Source organism: Aplidium turbinatum, chromosome 5, assembly GCF_918807975.1.
Source record: "Aplidium turbinatum chromosome 5, kaAplTurb1.1, whole genome shotgun sequence".
In the NCBI taxonomy this organism is placed as follows: domain Eukaryota; kingdom Metazoa; phylum Chordata; class Ascidiacea; order Aplousobranchia; family Polyclinidae; genus Aplidium; species Aplidium turbinatum.
The window spans coordinates 9,497,474-9,519,078 of record NC_137476.1 but is presented as its reverse complement, the minus strand read 5'-3'; the positions used below and the strand labels follow the sequence as shown (position 1 = coordinate 9,519,078).

The 21,605-nt window shown below is 38.2% G+C and overlaps 2 protein-coding genes across 2 annotated transcripts in view; one reads left to right on the top strand and one right to left on the bottom strand.

Moving 5' to 3' along the window:
• The window catches only part of LOC145770741 (uncharacterized), a 251,215-nt gene that overhangs the window by 25,075 nt on the left and 204,535 nt on the right, over positions 1–21,605 (top strand). The window lies entirely within an intron of this gene.
• LOC145769912 (uncharacterized) overlaps positions 1–21,605 on the bottom strand; it is a 30,645-nt gene that overhangs the window by 8,216 nt on the left and 824 nt on the right. The window contains exons 2-11 of the mRNA XM_082581457.1: positions 14,828–14,960; positions 14,188–14,294; positions 12,126–12,255; positions 10,631–10,804; positions 10,045–10,131; positions 9,205–9,415; positions 7,730–7,870; positions 7,281–7,335; positions 5,925–6,479; positions 722–976 (exon numbers count right to left, since the gene is read on the bottom strand). Coding sequence (XP_082437583.1) covers positions 722–976; positions 5,925–6,479; positions 7,281–7,335; positions 7,730–7,870; positions 9,205–9,415; positions 10,045–10,131; positions 10,631–10,804; positions 12,126–12,255; positions 14,188–14,294; positions 14,828–14,897 — 1,785 coding nt within the window. The 5' untranslated portion in view covers positions 14,898–14,960. The remainder of the gene's footprint in view (positions 1–721; positions 977–5,924; positions 6,480–7,280; positions 7,336–7,729; positions 7,871–9,204; positions 9,416–10,044; positions 10,132–10,630; positions 10,805–12,125; positions 12,256–14,187; positions 14,295–14,827; positions 14,961–21,605) is intronic.

Genomic DNA, 21,605 nt, shown 5'->3' with positions numbered 1-21,605 from the left:
TATGTTTACATTAATTCAACGTCTGCAGACATTGGATCAATATAAAAATGACGGATTCTGCTGTCTGGGATATGGCTTGGCAATAACACTTCACAAAACTAGCAAACAAACTAGTTATTTTGACGTGTATTCACCATCGTATTACATGATATCAATGTGAATTTTAACAAGCGTTTGATAAGCTTTCAAAAGTAAACAACGACGTCTGGGAGTCGGACAATGCAAATATTTGCTTTCATTGCGATAACAACATATGGGGAATGATGATTGAACACTTTAACAAGCACGCCAGGATGCGATGGGCACGCCCAAGTGGCAATGAATATAAATGAAGCTGATGATTGGAAATTAGCGCTGTTTTAACAAGAAACAACTCTCCGCTAACAAGAAAGCTTGAAATGATTAAATTTACAAACAAAAAAAAAACAGGGGCAATTCTTAATATTTTTTCGCAAACATTTTCTATTGACATAAAAGAAACTTTAATTCTAAGCGAGAATCAAGCCACAAGACTTGACGTTGATCTGTAGAGGATCCTATTGAGGTCCTGTTGATCCTATTTATTATACCCTCCAAAGGGCCTCCATTCACTCTTCTTTCTATTGAGGAAGAAGAATGAATGGAGGGTGTGCACTGAGAGAAAGATACAATTGTTCAGCTAAAAGTCGGAGACAATGCTATTGAAGAAATTAATCAGTCACATTTACTATCAATACCATACCCTTTGCTCCTTTTGTGCATCAGAGAGGGTTTTAGCAATATTTCCATCGCTATTGCTTCTTCTTAAGTTGCTTTCAGGAGTTGGTGTTTGAGCATCGAGTTTCGAAGAAGTAGACGAGGTGTCCATTGACTTGTGGGTGTCCAAGTAACCGAGCACACGAGATAGCTTATGGCTGTCGATGTCGTCAATGGACATACGGAATGGTATTTGACACTTATTGTTAGCACCAATAATCTGGATTATATCCAGTTGCTCCTGGAAAAAAAAATATTATAAAAAATAGTAATAATCTATGATAGAAAACCTTGTGAGGTCAAAATCCTTAACAGAGTTCAATAAAAAAATTGTCAGTAGAATTCGACTGTAATGACATTACGCTATACAGGGTCATCAACAATAAACGTTGTAACTTCAAACAACTGTATTTAACAAATGGCAACAATTTTTGAGTAATAAACATATAATATTATTGCCAAATAAATAAATATTTAGGAAAAACTAGTTTACTCAATGCGTCTGCCATTTAAACAAGTTGGAGACGCTTCTAAAAGGGCCTGCAAGAATCACCAATAACTCTTTGGGATATTTTAGCTCATTCTTTTTTCAGATTAGCCTTCAGCGCTTCCAAACTTTGATGGTGTTTAGTCGAAACCTTGTTCTCCAGGTAAGACCAGATGCCAAAGTCTAGGGGGTTCAGGTCTGGGGATAAAGGAGGCCATTCTTCCTTGAAAATGAAGAACGGCACATTGGCTGGAAGCCAGTTTTGTGTTTTCTTAGCTCCATGTAAAGGGGCAGAATCTTGTTGGAATGACCAATTACATTTTTAAAGTGTTTCTTTGCTCAAGGCAACAATGAACCCTCAAGAATATCATTTCGGTGGTTTTCTTGGTTCAATTTCACTCCTTGGTTCACAAAAATCAATGGACTCCTTCCTGATTCGTTGACTGCAGCCCACACCATCACTGATGCCGCCCCTTGTCTCCGAGTGACTACCCGGGGTTCCACGTCACCATCGTGTGACCAAACACGATCATTCTGATTTCTGACTGTTAAAATGATGCTGGACATCAAATTTCTTCTCATCGCGAAACACAAGGTTTGGCAGTGTGCCTCTTCCTTCAACGCGTGAGAGCAGAATTCTGGGTCTGGAAAGACGTTTTACAATGGTATTGGCATTTAACAACTGTTTCTTCATGTGTTTGAATGGGCTCATCTTCAAATCCTTCTTGAGAACTGTAAGCATGGTTCCATAGGCCACGTTCGCCTCCTTTGCCACTGTTTGAATCGGATCTTTTGTTACGTTAATTATTGATGACCCTGTAGTGACTCTGACCTCTGTGCTCTGTTTAGGGGTGTTCAATTTCGATTATTTGAATATTCGAAATTCAATTTGTTTTCGATTTTCGAATTCGAATATCACAACTATTCACCAAACTGCAAAATGTGACTTTATTGAAAGAAACGACATGAAAATTCGCTAGAAAACGGGAAAAAAAGCCATAAAAATTTGCGAAAAAAGAACACAAAATAACGTCTACAGCTCCAGGCCCATGTTGGTGTTTATGAACACAAGCTGATCGACATGGTCACCCGTCAGTCGGGATCTCAGCTTCATGACGGTCAGGCCAGCTTTTGAAAACGATCGCTCCTCTGGAGCCGAGGTCGCTGCGATCCCAAACACTTCAAGTTCATCTTCACAGCGAGCGATTCACTGCCGCGACATTTCACTGCAGAGTGCAGAGGTTTCGACTCAAAAGCGACATCGAGTACGTTTGCAAGCGCATAAAGCTAAACGCACGCTCCGTCTACTTAGCAAATTATGTTGTTTTTGGATGCATTCAACATCTGATGACATTGAATCGACACAAAATGGTAGATGTTTGCTATTTCCCAGACAGCAAAATCAGTCATTTTTACATTGATTTAACGTCTGCAGACATTAAATCAATGTAAAAATGACAGATTTTGTTGTCTGGTGTTGGATTGTAGCATCGCAGCTCGTTCATAGTGATTATTTATCGCAAAGCTGTTGCGGTTTGCATTCAAAAAGTGTTTTCCTGCTGCCGATCAGTGGCGGCTCGTCATAAGGGACTGCGGGACTGCAGCCCCCCCAACATTTTTGTGCATATGTGAATTATATTACATATAGATAGTTTTGCCATGTTTTTTTAATTTATTTCGCTTGAAAAATTAAAAAAACTCTTAATATTAAAAATTTGTGTTACAAAAATTAATTGGCAACTCTAGGTCTGCAAATTCTGCAGGTCCGGTGTTGCTTGTTCTTTTTTTTATGACGTAGGTTTTTCAGAAAAAAGTTTTCTAGCATCACTGAACAAGCGCTGTGGGGACTGCAAATAAAACAGACCCTGGTCAGGGATTCCAACTTTGGTTCTCGTAAATCTTTAGTTTAAGCGTGTGGAAGCTATCGGTGATTAGGTAAAGGGATCGTAGGTTACTTTACTTGATCTGTGTTTTGAGAAGTCACCGAGACAGACTAGTTTTGATGTAAAGTAAAGCCAATTACTGTAATTATTGGTGCTCTTTGATGACGTCATGTACGTCACACAGGTTGGAATAGACTATTATAAAGGAGGAAGTACGGGGTGGAAAGGCACTGAAAAACACCTGAAGGAAATTGTCTCCCATTTATTCATTTGTTGTTCAATTTCAACAAATTTGCTATCGTTGGAAAGCACAAGCATAGATCTAACCAACTAAGTTAATACCAAGTCCCAAAATAGTACTAGCTCCATCTGGTGACCACCTAAACTTGACCACATTCAAGCCATTATCAAAAGTTTACTTTAAATGATAAAAACATTAAACGACAGCCAATTAAAAGAACATGTTACTGTGTTACTAACCTTAACTCAGTGCATTTATACCTCAGTCCGGTACAGGTTTATAATTATTTATATTAGGTTAGCCTACTGGTTGATGCAGCCCCCCCATGTTTTGAGACCACGAGCCGCCACTGCTGCCGATCACTAGTTGATCTACAGGGTGATTGAAAAGTAACTCCCTATTTTAAAAAAACTATAATTTATTTTTAAAATATAATTTCTACAATTAATGAATATGAGAAGGAAGTATAATGCATGGGCTTTTATTTAAAATTCGATATGGGCGCCTTTATTTGCCACCAGCTTCTCAAGTCGACCAGGAATCGCATCAACTGATTTCGCAAGAAACTCTTGCGGGATGGAAATCATAACTTCTCGTATTCGCCCTTCAAGTTCTTCCAAATTTCTTGGTTTGGTTGAGTAGACTTCCTCTTTCAGCCAACCCCAGAGAAAAAAGTCGCAGGGTGTTAAGTCAGGACTTCTGGCCGGCCATTCGTGTGAACCGCGACGACCCATCCATCTTCCAGGAAATTGAGCATTTAGCCATTCACGAACAACAATAGCAAAGTGTGGAGGAGCTCCATCTTGCATGAAAATCAAATCTTCAATATTTTCCCAAGCACTGATAATTGGCCAAATTTCATCTTTCAACATAGCGAGGTACCTCTCGGTATTCATGGTATCGCGAAGAATGAAAGGACCCACAATCCTATCAAAAGTCATTCCACACCATACCGTTACTTTGGGTCGATTTTGCATTTTTTCACAGGTAACACGAGGATCTTCTTCCGCCCAGTAGTGGCAGTTATGACGGTTCACAAATCCACCTATGTGGAATACAGCTTCATCACTCCATAGAATATTTTTAAAGAGGTTGGGCCAATCTCTAAACCAAGCCAACATTCAAGCCAAGCCAACGTTCCTGTAGAGTAAGACGTCCAGCCATTTTTGTAGGGTTTTGAAATAAAATAAATTTGAAAAGATTGAAATTGAACAATATTTAAACAAATCTGAAAGGAAATCAAGAACATAAATTAAATTGCCATACATTAAGTAATATATACACAAAAATTGAGAAACATGATATAGCATTTGAATAAATTGTATTTATTTTAAAATAGGGAGTTACTTTTCAATCACCCTGTTATTGTTTTATGTATCAATATTTAATACAGCATAAAAAGTTGCCCTCACACAGAAATATGCGTGGGGGCCTGGCACCCACGCAGGCCCGTAGCCAGCCAGGAGCCTGGGGGACCTCGCCTCCCTGAAAAAAAATTTGACCCCTCTTGGCAAAATCTCAACATTCTCGAGCAACAGCTACAATTATAATGATTTTGCCCATTTAAATTTTTTCGCCCTCTTCCCCCTAAAAAAAATTGCCCCCCCTTGCTCTGTGGTCTGGCTACGGCCCTGCCCCCACGGCTTAGGCGCCTATGGATTCGGTAAAAAATGGATAAAACTGCGACAAAGCTCAGCCTACACTTTCTGCTATTGCACAACCTAGCGATCTTCATTCTTGAGAGAAATTTGTGAAATTTGGCATTAAAAATGCCAACCTGGCATCCCTGGTGCAGGACTGCCCGTTGGACCCGCGAGAGCGTGTGGTAGTCACGTGATCGACGATGCGCATGCGTCGAAGTCTTTTTTCGCTTGCAAAATGCGACAAGACAGATTTCGCGCCACTCGCGTTACTTTCAACCGCGTTCAGCCGAAAGGGCTGCTATAATTTCGAATATGTCCGATACGAAAAACGAATTTCGAATATCACCTTAATCGAAATCGAATCGAAAATCGAAATTGAACACCCCTACCTCTGTTGCAAAGTCCCGTTTTCAAATTAGAGTAGAATTTGGCTATGAAGACACTTATTAAATTTCCCTTCAGGTGTCACTGCATCAGCATCAAACATTTTTGAATTACTAAACAGGATAAGCAAGACGTCAGGTCGAAGCTCACGCAATCTGTCTTGTTATATTAATTCAACATCTATAGACGTGGAATCAATGTAAAAATAACGGATTTCGCTTGATGGGTGCTTACATACAGGCAAAGATTTCCCACAGGGGCTTGTCCATTCGGATTTTATCGATTATGAAAAAATCAATTTTAATCAAAGCTCGCAGCTTCGTCTTTAGAAAAACTACGCCAAGGTCAACGTTCGAGATTTTGCATTGGTACACTGTGAAGTGCTCGAACAAAAGCTCATTAATAGTACAAGGTGGAGTTTTGGCAACAATAATACAATGAGCGGTATCCTAACACGTAAGAATCTTTTTCTTTTGCAATGCAATGTTGAGATAACTACAAATAGGCCAGAGATGCAACTTTTCTTATTATATTCAAGATAAAAACTGTACCTGAAGTCCCATGGTTTTAGTTATTCTTTCACTCAGCTGCTCGACAAAGCCAAGCTTCTTCTCTTTCGGAAGACTATTCCAGTTGTCCAAGTTAGACGTCAGCATCACATCGACGGGCTCTATGATACTCACATCATTAACATCGCAATTAACCACTGTGTGGCTGTCAAAGTCTTCATCAAGCTGCATTGCAGCTGCAACAGGCACCGGACTTAAGCTTTTTAGGCTCGGCATTGGCGGAATGACGGCAGTCGGTCTTTTTTCGACCCTTGGGGAACACCGTGAATCCGCCAACTTGTCTTTTTCCATACTCGTCATATGAAGCACTGACTGCGCAGGTGCAATAAAGGAATCAACGTCCACAGTGTTCTCTGGGATGTAGGACGAGTAGCAATGTATAGGAGGAAGGAGACTTCTCTCCACGGGGATAATGTCCTCTGTGGGCGGCATTGTTCGCGTGAGTGGAACAGTAGAAGGCATGTTTTTGTGGCCGACACTGCTCTCCGTGATATCAATCGGCACTTGAGCTATCACATCACAGCTCCCAGTTGGCACCTAAACAAGTAATTAAGGTTGTTTTGATAATGTTAACACAATTCCCTGGACTGCCAGAAAAACCAACTAAAATGGTTTAAATCATGTCGATCAAACAAAGAATATATTTTTTTTAAATAAAGAAAAACAACTTGAATTCCTAGGACACGTGCTGCAAAAACGAAAATTAGAACAGCTCTCCCGCAGAACTGAAGCGTGCCCAAGGCAGACAATCAGACATCCTACTTAAACCAACAAAGACAATACAAACATACACCTAATACACACGGTAAAAGACCGAGAATCTTAGAAACTGTTCATACGAGAGGCAGTCAATGCTTAGAATCAAGTACGACAACGATAGAAGAACTCAATGAAAAATATCTTGAAGCTTGAGAGAACGATAAAAAATATGCATGGATTCAACAAATAATTTTAGAAGAAAAATTGCTAATAACAATTGCTAAAATTTACTACGCTAAATATTGCAGTGTGTGAGTTCACGGTATTGGGTAACGCCAAAAACCAAACTTTTAACTTTAAGACAACGCGCTCAACAGTACTTACTATTGGCTGTATTTGTAAATAGACATATACAAAAAATTGACAAATGAAGTGAAATTCGTGAGATTAAAAACACTTTGAAAGTGTTTTTCCAAGTAAATCATTATTTTTTTCATTTAAAAATTAACCAGAAAAAAAGTGACTGTTAAGCGAAAAAAAAAAGACAGAATATTTATCCCGTGTTCTGGTAATACGATTATATTGAGTCAATTAAGGAATATTGCGTTTCTGTGATATACCGACAGTCCGACACCCTACCTGAAAGCTGTTTGGAATCCCGTCGGTTTGAGAACGGTTTTGTCGCTTCTTCAACCTGAACAAATCGGCAACAAAACAAAAACTTGATTGCATATCAAACATCCGATCTTAACGCTACGTAGCCTAATAGTGGAGCACTTGGTCCCATTCACGAAAAGGCGCCAGTTTGATACCGCCCAAGAGCTGTGTCCATAGCAAGATATTCAAAGGGTATTACTGAAGGTGGACAGTGGACACAACGATTGGCTTTCTTGACTTTCCATCCACTTTATCTAAATCTTCAACCACCAGGCGTGCGACATATAAAGTCAACCTTAAGAAAACTACCAATGCCAGTAACAAACCGTTTCTTGTGGTTTCAACAAGATCACTTTAATTTTGAAAATACAAAGGTGATTGGGAAAAAATAAAGTACCGTATTAAAATTTTTGCAAAATCCCAGCACCTACCTGTTCCTTTCAGTGGGCACAGAGCAACTTGGGCCAATGTCTGAATGTGCGTCGCAGTTGGAAATCTCATTCTGCTGCTCACTGCAGTCAAAATCCAACTCACTGATCGAGTCTGGCCAGTCTCCGTTCAGAAAAGGAGTTCTAATAATTTAAAATATGATCAACAACATTCAACAAATACAAGGACAGGTTAAGTTTAGCTGACAACTAAAGAAGGCATTACCGAAATACTAATTTTTTTCTCTGATAGCTTGGTTAACCATAGGCCCAAGTACACCTTCAGAATAACGACCCCCTTATAATTGGGTGAAAAATCTCTCCCGTCCTTCAAAACAAATTGCGACTTCTTTGAAAAAGCTTATCGGCTCTCATAGCCGTCTAAATTGCACCACCGCATTGGCGGTTATGCCTTTATTTGTCAAGGGCCAATCTATGATTGGCGAAATGTGTTGTTGGCCTTCTACAATACTTGGCTTAAAACAGCGGTTTTATCAAGTACAATTTGTTGTACGTGTTTTTTCATTAGTGTAAGGAAAAGTTTATTAAATTATTATTTAATATTTATACAATATGCAATGCATCCACGTAAAAAATCGTGCTTGGGTTTCTGGTTGCTAAGCCTACTGAATGTAGCAAAAGTTTGATGTAGAGTTTGACTGTTTTGTTTTTTTTTTCTTTTTTTTTATAGCAATACTGGCAACGTTTATCAGATATAACCGATTGACCGTGCAGCTATTGCCAGAAAAGACAACAATCCTGGTGAACACTTAAACATTTCAATATTGATTTGATCAACTGTTGAAAATAAAACTTTTGAGAGGTTTGTATTGGGTTTGTTACTACAATTACACACTTCAGCACACCACTTAAAAAACAGCAAACATCAGCGGAAAATATGGTACCGTAGTCAAATTTTTCAATAAATCTTCAACAAGTAAATCGGTTCGCCAAGTAAAAGCACTTTGAGACACTGCATGGCAACGGGAATAATGGCAAAATTTACGAACTCAACATAATTATAGTTTCACAAAGATCGCATCACCTGTCATACATAGAAACAGTGCATAGCCGAAGATATTATGTTTAAGTAAGCTACCTCACAAACCATACACTGAACCTGTGTAAATAGTTATTTAATGTAATATTAAGATCCATTTTTGGGTTCTAGGCTGGCTGTAACTTAACGCGATAAAAACGAATTTGATGACAAACTCGAAGGAAACATGCAAAAATTCCCATTCCATTCCACAGCACGTGCGTCGTGCGGCAATGTACACTCGTCAAAATATATTGTGTAAACAGTGTGTGTTTCTCTCTTTTCTTTGGCAGTACAACAACACATAAAATCTTTAAAGCAAATTTAATGAAATGGTGGCAGATATGGTTATTTGCATCTCGAACAATTAGCAGAAGACGAAAAACGTTCATAATGAGGATAAGCAGAGTCAACATGGCACTTCCGTACACGATCTTACCTGCAGCTAATCGTCCCCTCTTCCAAAAGACTCATTATATTGGTGGAGAAATCAGAACTGGTGTCAATGACACCGTACGAATCGGAAAATAAGGAGTCGGCATCAAAGAGAGAAGAGTCATCTGTCATGCTGAAGAACGCAAGATCTGTAGAGTCGATGTCGGATCCAGCCATTGATGCACACCCGGAAGTTGGACTTGAGTGATGATTGGCTGGGAAACGAAGAAACGTAAGAGCGAACGTAATGCTGTACGTAACGTCAGAAACAACGTAAGGTAGTACGTTGCGTAAGAGTAAATGTTGTAGTGACGAAACTGGACACTTGTCAAGAAAAAAATGACGATCTCATCGAACTACTTTACTTTCCCGTGAGAGTAAATCTGGTTAAAGTTCTGATTAATTCTCATCCATTTGATGTGAAAAAAAAACAACGCACAACGACCTAAAGTTTTAGTTTTTCGAAACAACGTCATCAGATGCTCTATGATTACAGATAATGCATTGTAGTGAAAAGATGTGGCAAACCTATGTAAATCACATGTTCACTGAAAAAATGTACATTTTTTTGCAATATCAACGCAACAATGTCAGAAAGCAATGTGGAACTGCAATCGGAAGTGCGCCGGTTCGACACCGCTCATGAACAATAACATACGGCTGTGTCTTTGGCAGGACACTTAAAGGCATGCCTGAAGGTGGACAACTGGACACGAAGATTGGCTTCCTTGCCTTCCCGTCCACTTAATCTAAATCTTCAATCACCGGGTGTAAGGTAAGCCTGGGTACGACAAAAAATGTCAGAAACAACTAAACCTTAGCGTAACACATTTTAAAGTCTTACCAGATGTATAAGAGTGTCTATAAGATGTTCGATTCGTTGAACGAGTTTTAGAGTAATCAGAACATGAATCCCAAGGATGAGAACAGCCTGTTTTAAAAAGAAATACCGTGATGTGAGCTGTACAAAAAGGATGTTAAAGTTTAGTTGCCAGCTACCATGTTTGATGTAGACCAGCAACTAACTTTATGTTGATGTAACAACCACGAGATACCTATTTTTCAATATTTCTTTTTATAAAGTTATCAAAAGAGTTAATTTGAAACTGCTCATTAATGGAAGAACTTTGGCTTAAGAAATCTTTCGATAAGCAGTGCTTCGTTGATAACTAAACGATGAGCCAGCTAACAATCGGAAACGGAAACGCTTTATTTACCTCACAGAAGGGCATATACTTAGATTAGCATTCAAATGATAAATGGATAGAAATGCACGTGAAAACATACGACACGCAGCCGGCACATGTTACATGTAGAAGAAACATCGTTTTTAAACGGTCTTAATGCTTCATTGAGCCACAATGAGCAAGTTTCCGATTCAACGTTGAAGTAATGTAAACAATACCGGTTTTGCTGGCTGGTGGCAATACCTGTTGATGGGATATTGCACAAGCTCCCAGCCGATCGTTTTGACGCCGCCGATCGCGGATGGGTAAAGTCGTCTGACAAGCCGAAACATTCATCCCAAGGAAGTTTGTTTTCATGTTCAGCCCATGGCGATAGTGACGTGGTGTTTATAAGGTTCAACGTGCTTGTAAGGTTAGCTATACGGGAAAAAGATAAATGTTTGAATGGTTAGTTTCAGAAATTGAATGGGGCTGTTTATCAGGCATTTCATCCAAAATCACAGTGCGCTCTTTTTGTGCAAATTAAGCTGCCACAAGGCGTTACATGCGATGATCTATTATGACGTTTTCAGACGTGATTCCCTTTTTTAGAGGTGAAAAGGTAAGCAAGTACTGTATATTTAAAGTGATAGCACACAGGTCACAAAACCACGCTGCTGAAACAAAATTGTTTTTTATTTCAAACTGCAAATGTAGCAATTACAACTGATACGAAATCCAACTTGAAAGAGGAGAAAAGATAACAAGAGGAGAGGACAGTAAGACACTCTAAGATACTTCTCCTTTACAATCAACAAGGGTCTCAATTACTAAAGTGCAATTGAAGCTGGAAGTAAGACCTTTCATCTTTGTACGTTCGATTTTCAGAAAACATATAAACTACTGGGGATACGAAACAGTTTTCATTAGTTCTGTTTTTACATTCTGAATCACCAATGACATCAAAACAAAATGCAGTCTGTTACAAAATGAAACATTATACAGGAACAGGAGAATTAGAATTTATAAAATGATGATATAATAATCGCTGTCAAGTCTGTTGTACCAGGGTCTGCTACTATTCGGTGAGTCCGATTCGGTGAGTTCCTAACCTCTAACCCTAACCCCTAACCCTAAAACGGCAATGATAATTAGGCTACGGTACCCGATAATTTAAAAAAAAATTGAAAAAATCCCCCGTTAAGGGATCGGACTCACCGAATCAGACTCACCGAATTGGACTCACCGAATCGGACTCACCGAATCGGACTCACCGAAACGGGCCATTCCGGTTGTAGCATGCCATACTTTTACTTCAATCATCCGGAATAGCCCGTTTCGGCTAGTCCGATTCGGCTGGTCCGATTCGGCTAGTCCGATTCGGCTAGTCCGAGTCGGCTAGTTCCCTATTCGGGTACAGTCTTTTCTCGACTAGTTCCCTATTCATCAAATTTTTGGAAATCCAACCATAATCCTTCTGTAATCCAACAAAATCCTTAAGTAAATCCAACGAACCAGCCGAATCGGACTAACCGAATCGGACCAGCCGAATCGGACTAGCCGAATAGTAGCAGACCCTCAATCATCATTCATCATCATACTAGACATTCACTCTGGCCCAATTCACAGTTAACACCGAATACATAAAGTATATATAGGGATTTCTCTCATACTTTACAATAAGTTAGAAAAAAATAATATTTAACAACATTGAATAGCATTTACAATTGAGACACAATTTAACAATTGTATATCTCACCATGGGTGTCTTTAGTGTGTGTGACGTAAGGAGTGTTTGATTTGGTTTGTCTTATGACGCGGTTTCTCTCTCTTCTCATCCTAGCAGCAACTGAGCCATGACCAACGCTATTGTCATCCCAGCTTCCTCCCTAAAAATAAAAGATTAATTTTCAGTTTATTTAAGTATTTATATAAGGTTGCTAGTCGTATCCAAGCACACGCCATGTGGTTGAAGATTTAAATTAGGCTAAGTGGATGAAAAGGCAAAAAAGTCAATCTTTGTGTCCACCTTCAGGCATGCTTGTAATTGTTTTTCCAAAGACACAGCTACATGCCCATCGAACTAGCGCCCTTTCAAGTGCCGTTCCAGGGTTTCCACCACTCAGCTATGCAGATGATAGAAAATAAGGTGATAGAAGGCTTTTGAGAAAGTCTAACAAACTCAACTCTAAGTCTGAAACTAGGGTTATAGTAACTAATGATAACAAAATGTTTCTCGGCAGCCGATTTGTAGCAAGAATAGACAGCGACAGACACGTGTTTCGCCCATGAGGCTGGGCTCATCAGTATCGCACCGTATTCTGCCACAAATTTATTCGACCACCGCTTTACCAGTCAGTTTAACTCTTATCTTTGTGGAAACAAAGAAAGAGCCAACAAAACCAGCAGGCGCCAGGGCAGAGGACATTGTGAAGAAAGGGGCGTTCTTCCCGGCTATCAGCACAAGGCTGAGCACTCACCAGTACAGCAAGCAACTGCGATTCGCCAACCATAACGGTGTAGCTTCCACGCTAGCCATTCAGACTTTCCAATCAACAATATGTTTCTCGGCAGCCGATTTGTAGCAAGAATTGACAGCGACAGACACGTGTTTCGCCCATGAGGCTGATTTATTCGACCACCGCTTTACCAGTCAGTTTAACTCTTATCTTTGTGGAAACAAAGAAAGAGCCAACAAAACCAGCAGGCGCCAGGGCAGAGGACATTGTGAAGAAAGGGGCGTTCTTCCCGGCTATCAGCACAAGGCTGAGCACTCACCAGTACAGCGAGCAACTGCGATTCGCCAACCATAACGGTGTAGCTTCCACGCTAGCCATTCAGACTTTCCAATCAACAATATGTTTCTCGGCAGCCGATTTGTAGCAAGAATTGACAGCGACAGACACGTGTTTCGCCCATGAGGCTGATTTATTCGACCACCGCTTTACCAGTCAGTTTAACTCTTATCTTTGTGGAAACAAAGAAAGAGCCAACAAAACCAGCAGGCGCCAGGGCAGAGGACATTGTGAAGAAAGGGGCGTTCTTCCCGGCTATCAGCACAAGGCTGAGCACTCACCAGTACAGCGAGCAACTGCGATTCGCCAACCATAACGGTGTAGCTTCCACGCTAGCCATTCAGACTTTCCAATCAACAATATGTTTCTCGGGCTAGCGTGGAAGCTACACCGTTATGGTTGGCGAATCGCAGTTGCTCGCTGTACTGGTGAGTGCTCAGCCTTGTGCTGATAGCCGGGAAGAACGCCCCTTTCTTCACAATGTCCTCTGCCCTGGCGCCTGCTGGTTTTGTTGGCTCTTTCTTTGTTTCCACAAAGATAAGAGTTAAACTGACTGGTAAAGCGGTGGTCGAATAAATCAGCCTCATGGGCGAAACACGTGTCTGTCGCTGTCAATTCTTGCTACAAATCGGCTGCCGAGAAACATATTGTTGATTGGAAAGTCTGAATGGCTAGCGTGGAAGCTACACCGTTATGGTTGGCGAATCGCAGTTGCTCGCTGTACTGGTGAGTGCTCAGCCTTGTGCTGATAGCCGGGAAGAACGCCCCTTTCTTCATAATGATAACAAAGTTCATCATAATTCAAAAGATACCACTCAGTCTTCAGCCTTGACACTTGTATAACAATGTATAATAACTACTGTATATATTACTATTTAATCTTGAATCACAGAAGTACATCTCAATCCAAATCACTGTGACCTACTACTATGCAAGTGAGCTCAAAATTGGCAATATTTACAATTTTTCAGTTAGCAGTACAACAGGTATAATACAATTGTAATTATTATAATTACACAAACTTACAGCTATAGGAGTATGTCTGCAGCGCAAGTTTAAATTTTGATACGTTGAACAAGTGCTGCAATCATGTAGATGTGAAGTACTTGTACGTTTTAACGAGTTTAAGGAACCTGAACAAAATTATAGCTAATATGAAAAAATCAATGCTGAAGTACTGTATTAGGAAAATGGCACATCCCTCCATGAAGGCAGATAGCCAGTCTAACTACAAATTTTTTAATAAAGCTATAAAAGTTACAATTAATCTTAAAACAATGCTGCACATTTCAAAGCATAAATCTTCAACAATAAAATTTGTTATACTGTACTATTAATGCAAAAACCTTCAAATGGATCTTTCAAATCATTTATACATTTGAATTCAAAATACAGACAACTCAAGAAATTCAATTGTAAAACTTAAAAATTAGTCCATAACTTGATCAGACACAGTAATTAATCAAATGATGTTTTTAAAAATAATAACTAACCAACAGACATTGCAATAATAAACAGTTGTAAAACTGGCCTAATATTCTGATTACTCTTGAAAGACCAAGACGTCACAAAAGATGAAAAAAAAACTAAAATCCAAGAGAACACAAAGGTACGGTTGTTGGGTACCACAACCTTAGATCATCATCAGCTACAAAGATTTGGTTACCTGTGCTTGTTCTTCGCAATGAAACCAGTGACCCAGGGACAAACTGTGAACTGTCTGTTTCCTCTTCCATTTAACTGTCCAGTGCTTACAATTCTCTGAAGCACTTTCACCACAAATTTAAGCTATGTAATCTCTATAAAAATCAGCAAGTTCAATCAAGTTTTGCAAACTTTAAGTCACTGCGATTTAGATGATTATTTTTGATCCAATGATATGCGCAGTTAGCTTAGTTAGTTAGGCTTATAGCCACTTATTTATTGTTACCTAACTTTACGTTGCTTTTAACTTGAAATGCTTTAGTTTCCTTTCAGTTCAACTAGCCATCTTCCAAAAACTACTGGTCTAGTTTAATTAGATTACCGGTACAGGTTTAGTTACTACTAAAACATTTTATAAGTGGGGTGCATTTTGAGAAGAAAATTTAAACTGATTCCAAACATAAACATGAGAATGATGTTCGATGAACACAGACAGTGATGTATGCAAGATTTTGTAACTTGTAATGGCTTGAAAAATTTTGTTATTTTTATTTTGGTGTCACATTTATGTACAGTTAATCTGACTGAGCAAACGTATGTTACAAATGTGTATGAAAAAGAAATAGAGTGATATTCATGTTATGATTAAGAATGATATGGGCGGAATCAGGGCTGCGATTTTTTCTTTCTTGTCGACCAAAAATTCTGCGTTTGTTTGTCGAATAGTGGTATGACGTCACAAGAGTCAGATTAATTACGTAAAGTAACACACGAACGAATTAATTAATAACAGTAAAAAGGAAAGAATATTAGTAACAACACAAACATTAATGCCAGGGCAACAGGGCATGCTTGCTGCTAGATCTTGATTTTGCTGCCTCTGTATGACTTTAGACAGGAGATTTCCGGTACATTTTTTGAAGATAGAAATGCCAACCATTTGGGAACAGGCAGTCAAGTGGTTTTTGCAACAATGGTTTCGCCAGTGAAATCGGTGGACCACACATGCCAACAAATAGTTCATCTTGAAAAGCTTCGTCAGACAGCAGCCTTAATCGCGAGTCGTGCAGTGCGTAGCTGGACCAGAAGGACTCGACGATGCATTCGTTGCAACAGCGCACCAGGTACTTCAAGCAGAAGTGCATGAGCTCACTTAATTCCTGGAAAAATTTTTCCTTTGTGAGAACGTTGTATCACAAACTTTCAATCGAAGGAAACTTCTCTTCTGATGATAGGCGCTGATGAAGCTTCCTGATGAGCTTGAACATCTAGAGAAGACGTGCTATCGCCAGGGCCTGACCTTATATTTGCAGATGGAAGCTCACCGACCGAACTTGAACTGCCTGTGCTTGGGCAAACTCAGAAATGTTATCACTGTCTCGTCGAGATAAGAATGTATCGATGCATTGTTCCATACGCACTTGAACAGGTTAATCTATAGTATTTTATTGTTGAAAGGTGAAAACGTAGTAGGCGCATTTTACAAAGCATGCGTTTGCTTACCACTATTAAATTAAACATGTTCAATATTGAGAATGCTTTGCGACGTTAGGCTACGAAATGCTATGAGCCTGAAGTTTACCTTAATGATGTGCCAAATTGAATAGGCAATGCTTCTCTTGATAGCTTTTTCAAACAGATCCCGCACATCACTCGCTGTTTGCTGAACCTTAACCGCTTCTCGGTAAGACCGACCGAAGCTTTTACCATCCGTGTTGTCGGAGGATTCTTTTGTTTTTTAGTCATTATAGGATACTGACTAACTGAAGACTATCCTATCTGTAGTTGGGCAAAGCTATGCTGTTCTTACAACTTGCCTATTACCTTGCCTTGTCCACTCCCAGTGACTACCTACTATTCTTCCAGAAGCGAACTCTTATATATAGCGACCTTTCTTATCTGTGTTTCTGATTCTGAACATCTGGTCGGAAACTAGGCTATTTTCTTGATGTAAAAAACTTGCGTAGTAAGTAGGCTTTATTGTGTACTTTTATTGTGTGCTTCTGCGATTATTTTCTCCTGTATCAATCACCTGCTTTAAGTTATATAACGGAAAGAAAATCTTAAATTTGTTTTCGTCATCACTCATCATGCACTGGCTACATAAATCCATCATTGTTAAATCTTTCAAAGGACGGCTGCGAGACAAATTTCCTGCAGATATCCAGACTTCCCAGCCAGCAAACTTGTTTATACATGTCATGCATTGTGATTCAACGTCTGCAGACGTTGTGTCTGCAGATGTTGAATCACAATCAAATGCTGAATCAAATGCTGTGGCTATATTTACACTATATAGTGTAAATATAGCCACAACCTAAATTGATCAGTCTACAAATTAGTTTTAAAGCCTAATGCATGAAAGAACAATTGAATAATTTCAACAGTGAAACATTTTTCATCATCATTTTATTTTTCATCATTATCATACTGCATCCGAGTCAAAAAGATACTATTAGCTACAATAGTAAATGTACCAGCACATCAATGAACAGAAAAAATGGTGAATCAATTGACAGAAAAAAGTGAATTACCGTAAATAAAAGGTTTTACTTAATGCCAGTGTAAAAAACTAGCTTTGCTACATAATTATTTTAGTCTTCATTTACTTTCAATTGCAGACAACACAAAATACTAAAGCAATTACACTTCACTTGTTACTCTGCACAAAGCCTCTGACAACAAACGAAAGAGATTGTTTCCTAAACAGGCTGAACACCTGCATCAAGATTGCCAGACATTTTTAAAACTTCTAGCCCAACTGCTACTATGTAGTAGAGCTGAGCATGGAATAAAGTCGGAGTGGAGCCGGAGTTCAATCCCATTTTTAGAAAAAGGAGTAGATTCAAAGTTTCCTTTTCACAAAAGTTTAGGAGTGAATTGAAAATTTAGTTCCGCAACTTTACATTTAATTTAAATCAAATAAGTCCTGTATACTTCACTGTTTGTTGAAAAAAAAAGAAAACTGTCTCTAAGATTTTCAGGTTAGACTTTTAGACATTTACGGTACTTGCTACTGACGTGGTCAATAGATTTTTTCCCCTCAACTAATTTGTGTTGTATGCATTGGCTAATGGCTAGATACTACAATTATGTTCATTCAGAATTTTACTTAGGAGTGAATTGGGAATTTAAACTGATAAATTTTTTTGGAGTAGGATAGAAGTGGAATGTGGTTTCATGGAGTAGGAGAGAAGTCGGAGTCTCAAAAATCACACTCAGCTCAATACAGCTATCTAGCCCAATTGTCACAAGTGATAAAACAAGTCCGAAAGTAGCCAAAAATATGAAAAAATTGAACAAAATATAGTCAACGTTTTGGTGAAAACGGAAAGAAACCGAATGAAAAAAATGGCGACTGTCAATTTTTTTGTTTCTAGCACTACTGTAGCTTCAACATTCATCTGATTAAAGTAAAAGCAAAAAAAGTTGATTTATTCTGTGATTGATTTGTTGATCAATCATGGTGATTGATTTTTTGTGTGATTTGAATATGGACATTCTTGTCTAATACAAATAAATAATACTGCTTCACGGACGTTCTGGCACTATGACAATATGCATCGTTGGATCAAATAACATACAAAATAAGATTTACAAATGTTACCTTGTTCCTAAAACAAAACTAGCCCAATTCCATGGGAAAATCGTGGAACTGGCAACTCTAAATTGCCCTAACAATTTTTAACTTTTATCAAATCTTATCTTGTCACAAAGTTAAATAACGTGATATACTTTGGTCTGGTGTAAACTAACTTTGCAAACTTTAAATGTAGCAAATCTCGCAAAGCTTGTACAATATTGGTGATAATGTTAACAAAGCTATAGTTTTGAGGAAGGTCTGAGCATTGTCAGTTGATAGCTATGCCAGCTAGAAAATCAGCCGTTTTTTTACATTAATTCAACGTCTGCAGACGTGAAAAAGCGACTGATTTTCTGGCTGGGAGGGCTTTCATAGTCTGCATAATATAGAAAAGCTAGATTGTATTGGTGATTATAAAAGGCTCCGATTGTGGCAGATAGAGCTTGTGCACTAAATGTGCAGGTGGTAACTAGGCTTTGAGAAAGGCTTGTGCAATTGATAGATCTTTGAGGTTTTCTTAGCCTGTTACGGTATGTATAGAATTGATTAGGCTGCAGTGACTATTTGGACTAACACTACAATTTTTAAAACAGAAAATGACTATACAAAAAGATTGCTTTCAGAAAGCAAACAAGCTTTGCTAGGTTTGCTTCATTAATAAAGACGCCCCATTCTATTTGAATAAGTTTCAGGTAAATGAGTGCCTAGGACGTCTGTGTTAAAACTACCATTAAATCTTTATTTAACTAGTCTACTATTAATTACGGTACTGCAATGGGAGGTAAAGAAGACTTGAGAGTTATGATGACAGATGTGTTGAACAGCTTGGCTCAAATCAAGGAAGAACAAAAGGTTCTCAAAGGTCAGTGTGGTGACATAAATTCTGAATCTAAAACTGATACTAATCCTGTCCCTTTTGTTTCAGGTCCTAAAAAAAATGCTGTTGAACGATTAGACAAACGAATAGATGACCTTGCCAAGAAGATTAGTGGCATATCTTCTGCTATACAAAACTTTGAAGAACAGCTGGACAAGCAGGAACAGTATTCTCGGCGTGACTGCTTGATCATTCATGGCTGCTCAGACATGCCTGATAGATCAAGCAGCCATGCCTCATTTGTTGATTATGTTTTAAATATATTTAATAGGAAAATGAGTACTGGTACTGAGGTAACTGCTTGGGACATCAGTATTTGCCATCCACTGTCCCAAAGGTCTAAAAAACAACCTATGATTGTAAAATTTACCAGGCGGTCTATTCGTGACATGATATTTAAGTCGAAAACAAAATTGAAAGGTACAGGAATGGCAATCACTGAATCTCTAACTAAAAAAAGGCTTTTATTACTTAATCAGGCAAAAGAGAAACTCGGAAAAAGTAATGTCTACACCTTCAATGGCAACATTTTCGTTTATGTCAAGGAAAAAAAGCACCAAGTTCACTCAACAAAGGACATTGAAGAGTTAAGTAAATAGATAAACTACTTGATTTTAGCTACATCCATATAATAACCTACTTTTTATCAGCTTAAATTGTAAATAGAAACTTGTTCTTTCTCAGATAATGACATATTAATAAATAAACTACTAAAATTAACTTTATATTGGGGTCCATGTATGAATTTGCTACCATCGCTGCAATGGTGTCCACTTCAAAATTTGCAAAGATTTTGCAACTAAAAATTATTTGACAGAAAAAATTTGGAGCTGTTTAAGTTAACAAATAAAATGTCTAAAGGTCCCTGAAGATAAACGGTCGCAAATTAGTACATGGACTACAAGTCTGACAATTAGAAAAATATGTTTTCTTTCAACTGACATTAGTATATTTTATTATTGTCCTTTTGATCCATTTATTCCCAAAATAACAATAACACAATTATAGTGCTTTCAGCACTAAACCAGTAGGCTACATTTTCTGCATTTAGTTTGGTATGTTTTTTCACAGCTATACAGGTAAGTCCTTATTCCTTATTTGTTATGCTTAAACCTAAATGTAACATATGTAATAAGGTTGTTCGCAGCAACCAGAAATCCACATTTTGCAGCATGTGTGGCTTTTCTTATCACTTTAAATGCACTACCAGTAATATAAGAATACCCACTGGTACATGTAAAAAACTTGATCATTCTTACTTATGCAGAAATTGTCTGCAAAACTCTTTACCCTTTTTAAACTGTGATGATACTAATTTCTCAGAACTGTTCATACACACAGCCCCTCAACCCCTCAGCAATGAACCTTCAGTACTTAACAAGCTTTTTTCATCTAAAAATGCAAATGAAATTGCCAGTAATGATGAATCAGATCTATATTTTGAAGTCAATGATGTGTATATCAGTTCAACTGAAGCAAGCTCATTATTAGCAAATATGCAAATAAATGAATCCCTGATAACTATGCATCTAAACATTAGATCTCTATCCAACCCAAACAATTTCTCTAAACTTCAAGCACTTTTAACCTCCATGAAAATTAAACCACATATTATATCCATCAATGAAACATGGCTAAAAATAAATCAGATTGGTGAATTTACCTCCCTAGCAGGGTATGTTTTTCTTGCAAACAGCAGATGCAAACAGAAGGGCGGAGGAGTAGCACTGTACATTAAAGATAATCTTATGTTCTCTGTAAGAAATGACTTAACTATTATGAAAGAAAAAAAGTTTGAATCTCTTTTTGTTGATTTATTCGTGAACAAAAAAAAGTTAACTTGTGGTACTATTTATAGATCCCCTCAATCACTTTGTGCTGTAAACTCTGATTTTCTACAGACACTCCTTCTAACTATAAAAACAATATCAAAATCAAATGCACAATGTTTTATTATGGGCGATTTTAATTACAATCTATTAGACCAGGGGTTCTTAACCTTTTTTCCCTTATTACCCATTTCTGTCCAGATCAAAGTCCCATTACCCAAAATCTAATTTTATCTATTTTACCATATTAAAAATATAAAACAGCGTTATTCAACAAAAACAACATTTAACGTAAAGAACGGCATCAATAGTTTCAGTGAGACATTTGCGCTTTTTTTGTGTACAATCGATGCAATATTGGGTGCGATTTTGGATACTGCACAAAGCAAATCTGACTTCAGATCTAACAGCTTGTTTCGAAATTTTGACTTCAAAGCAACAACACTTGAAAATGCTGATTCACAGAGATAAGTGGAAGGGAACATAGTCAACAATGTTAGTGGTTTTGCAC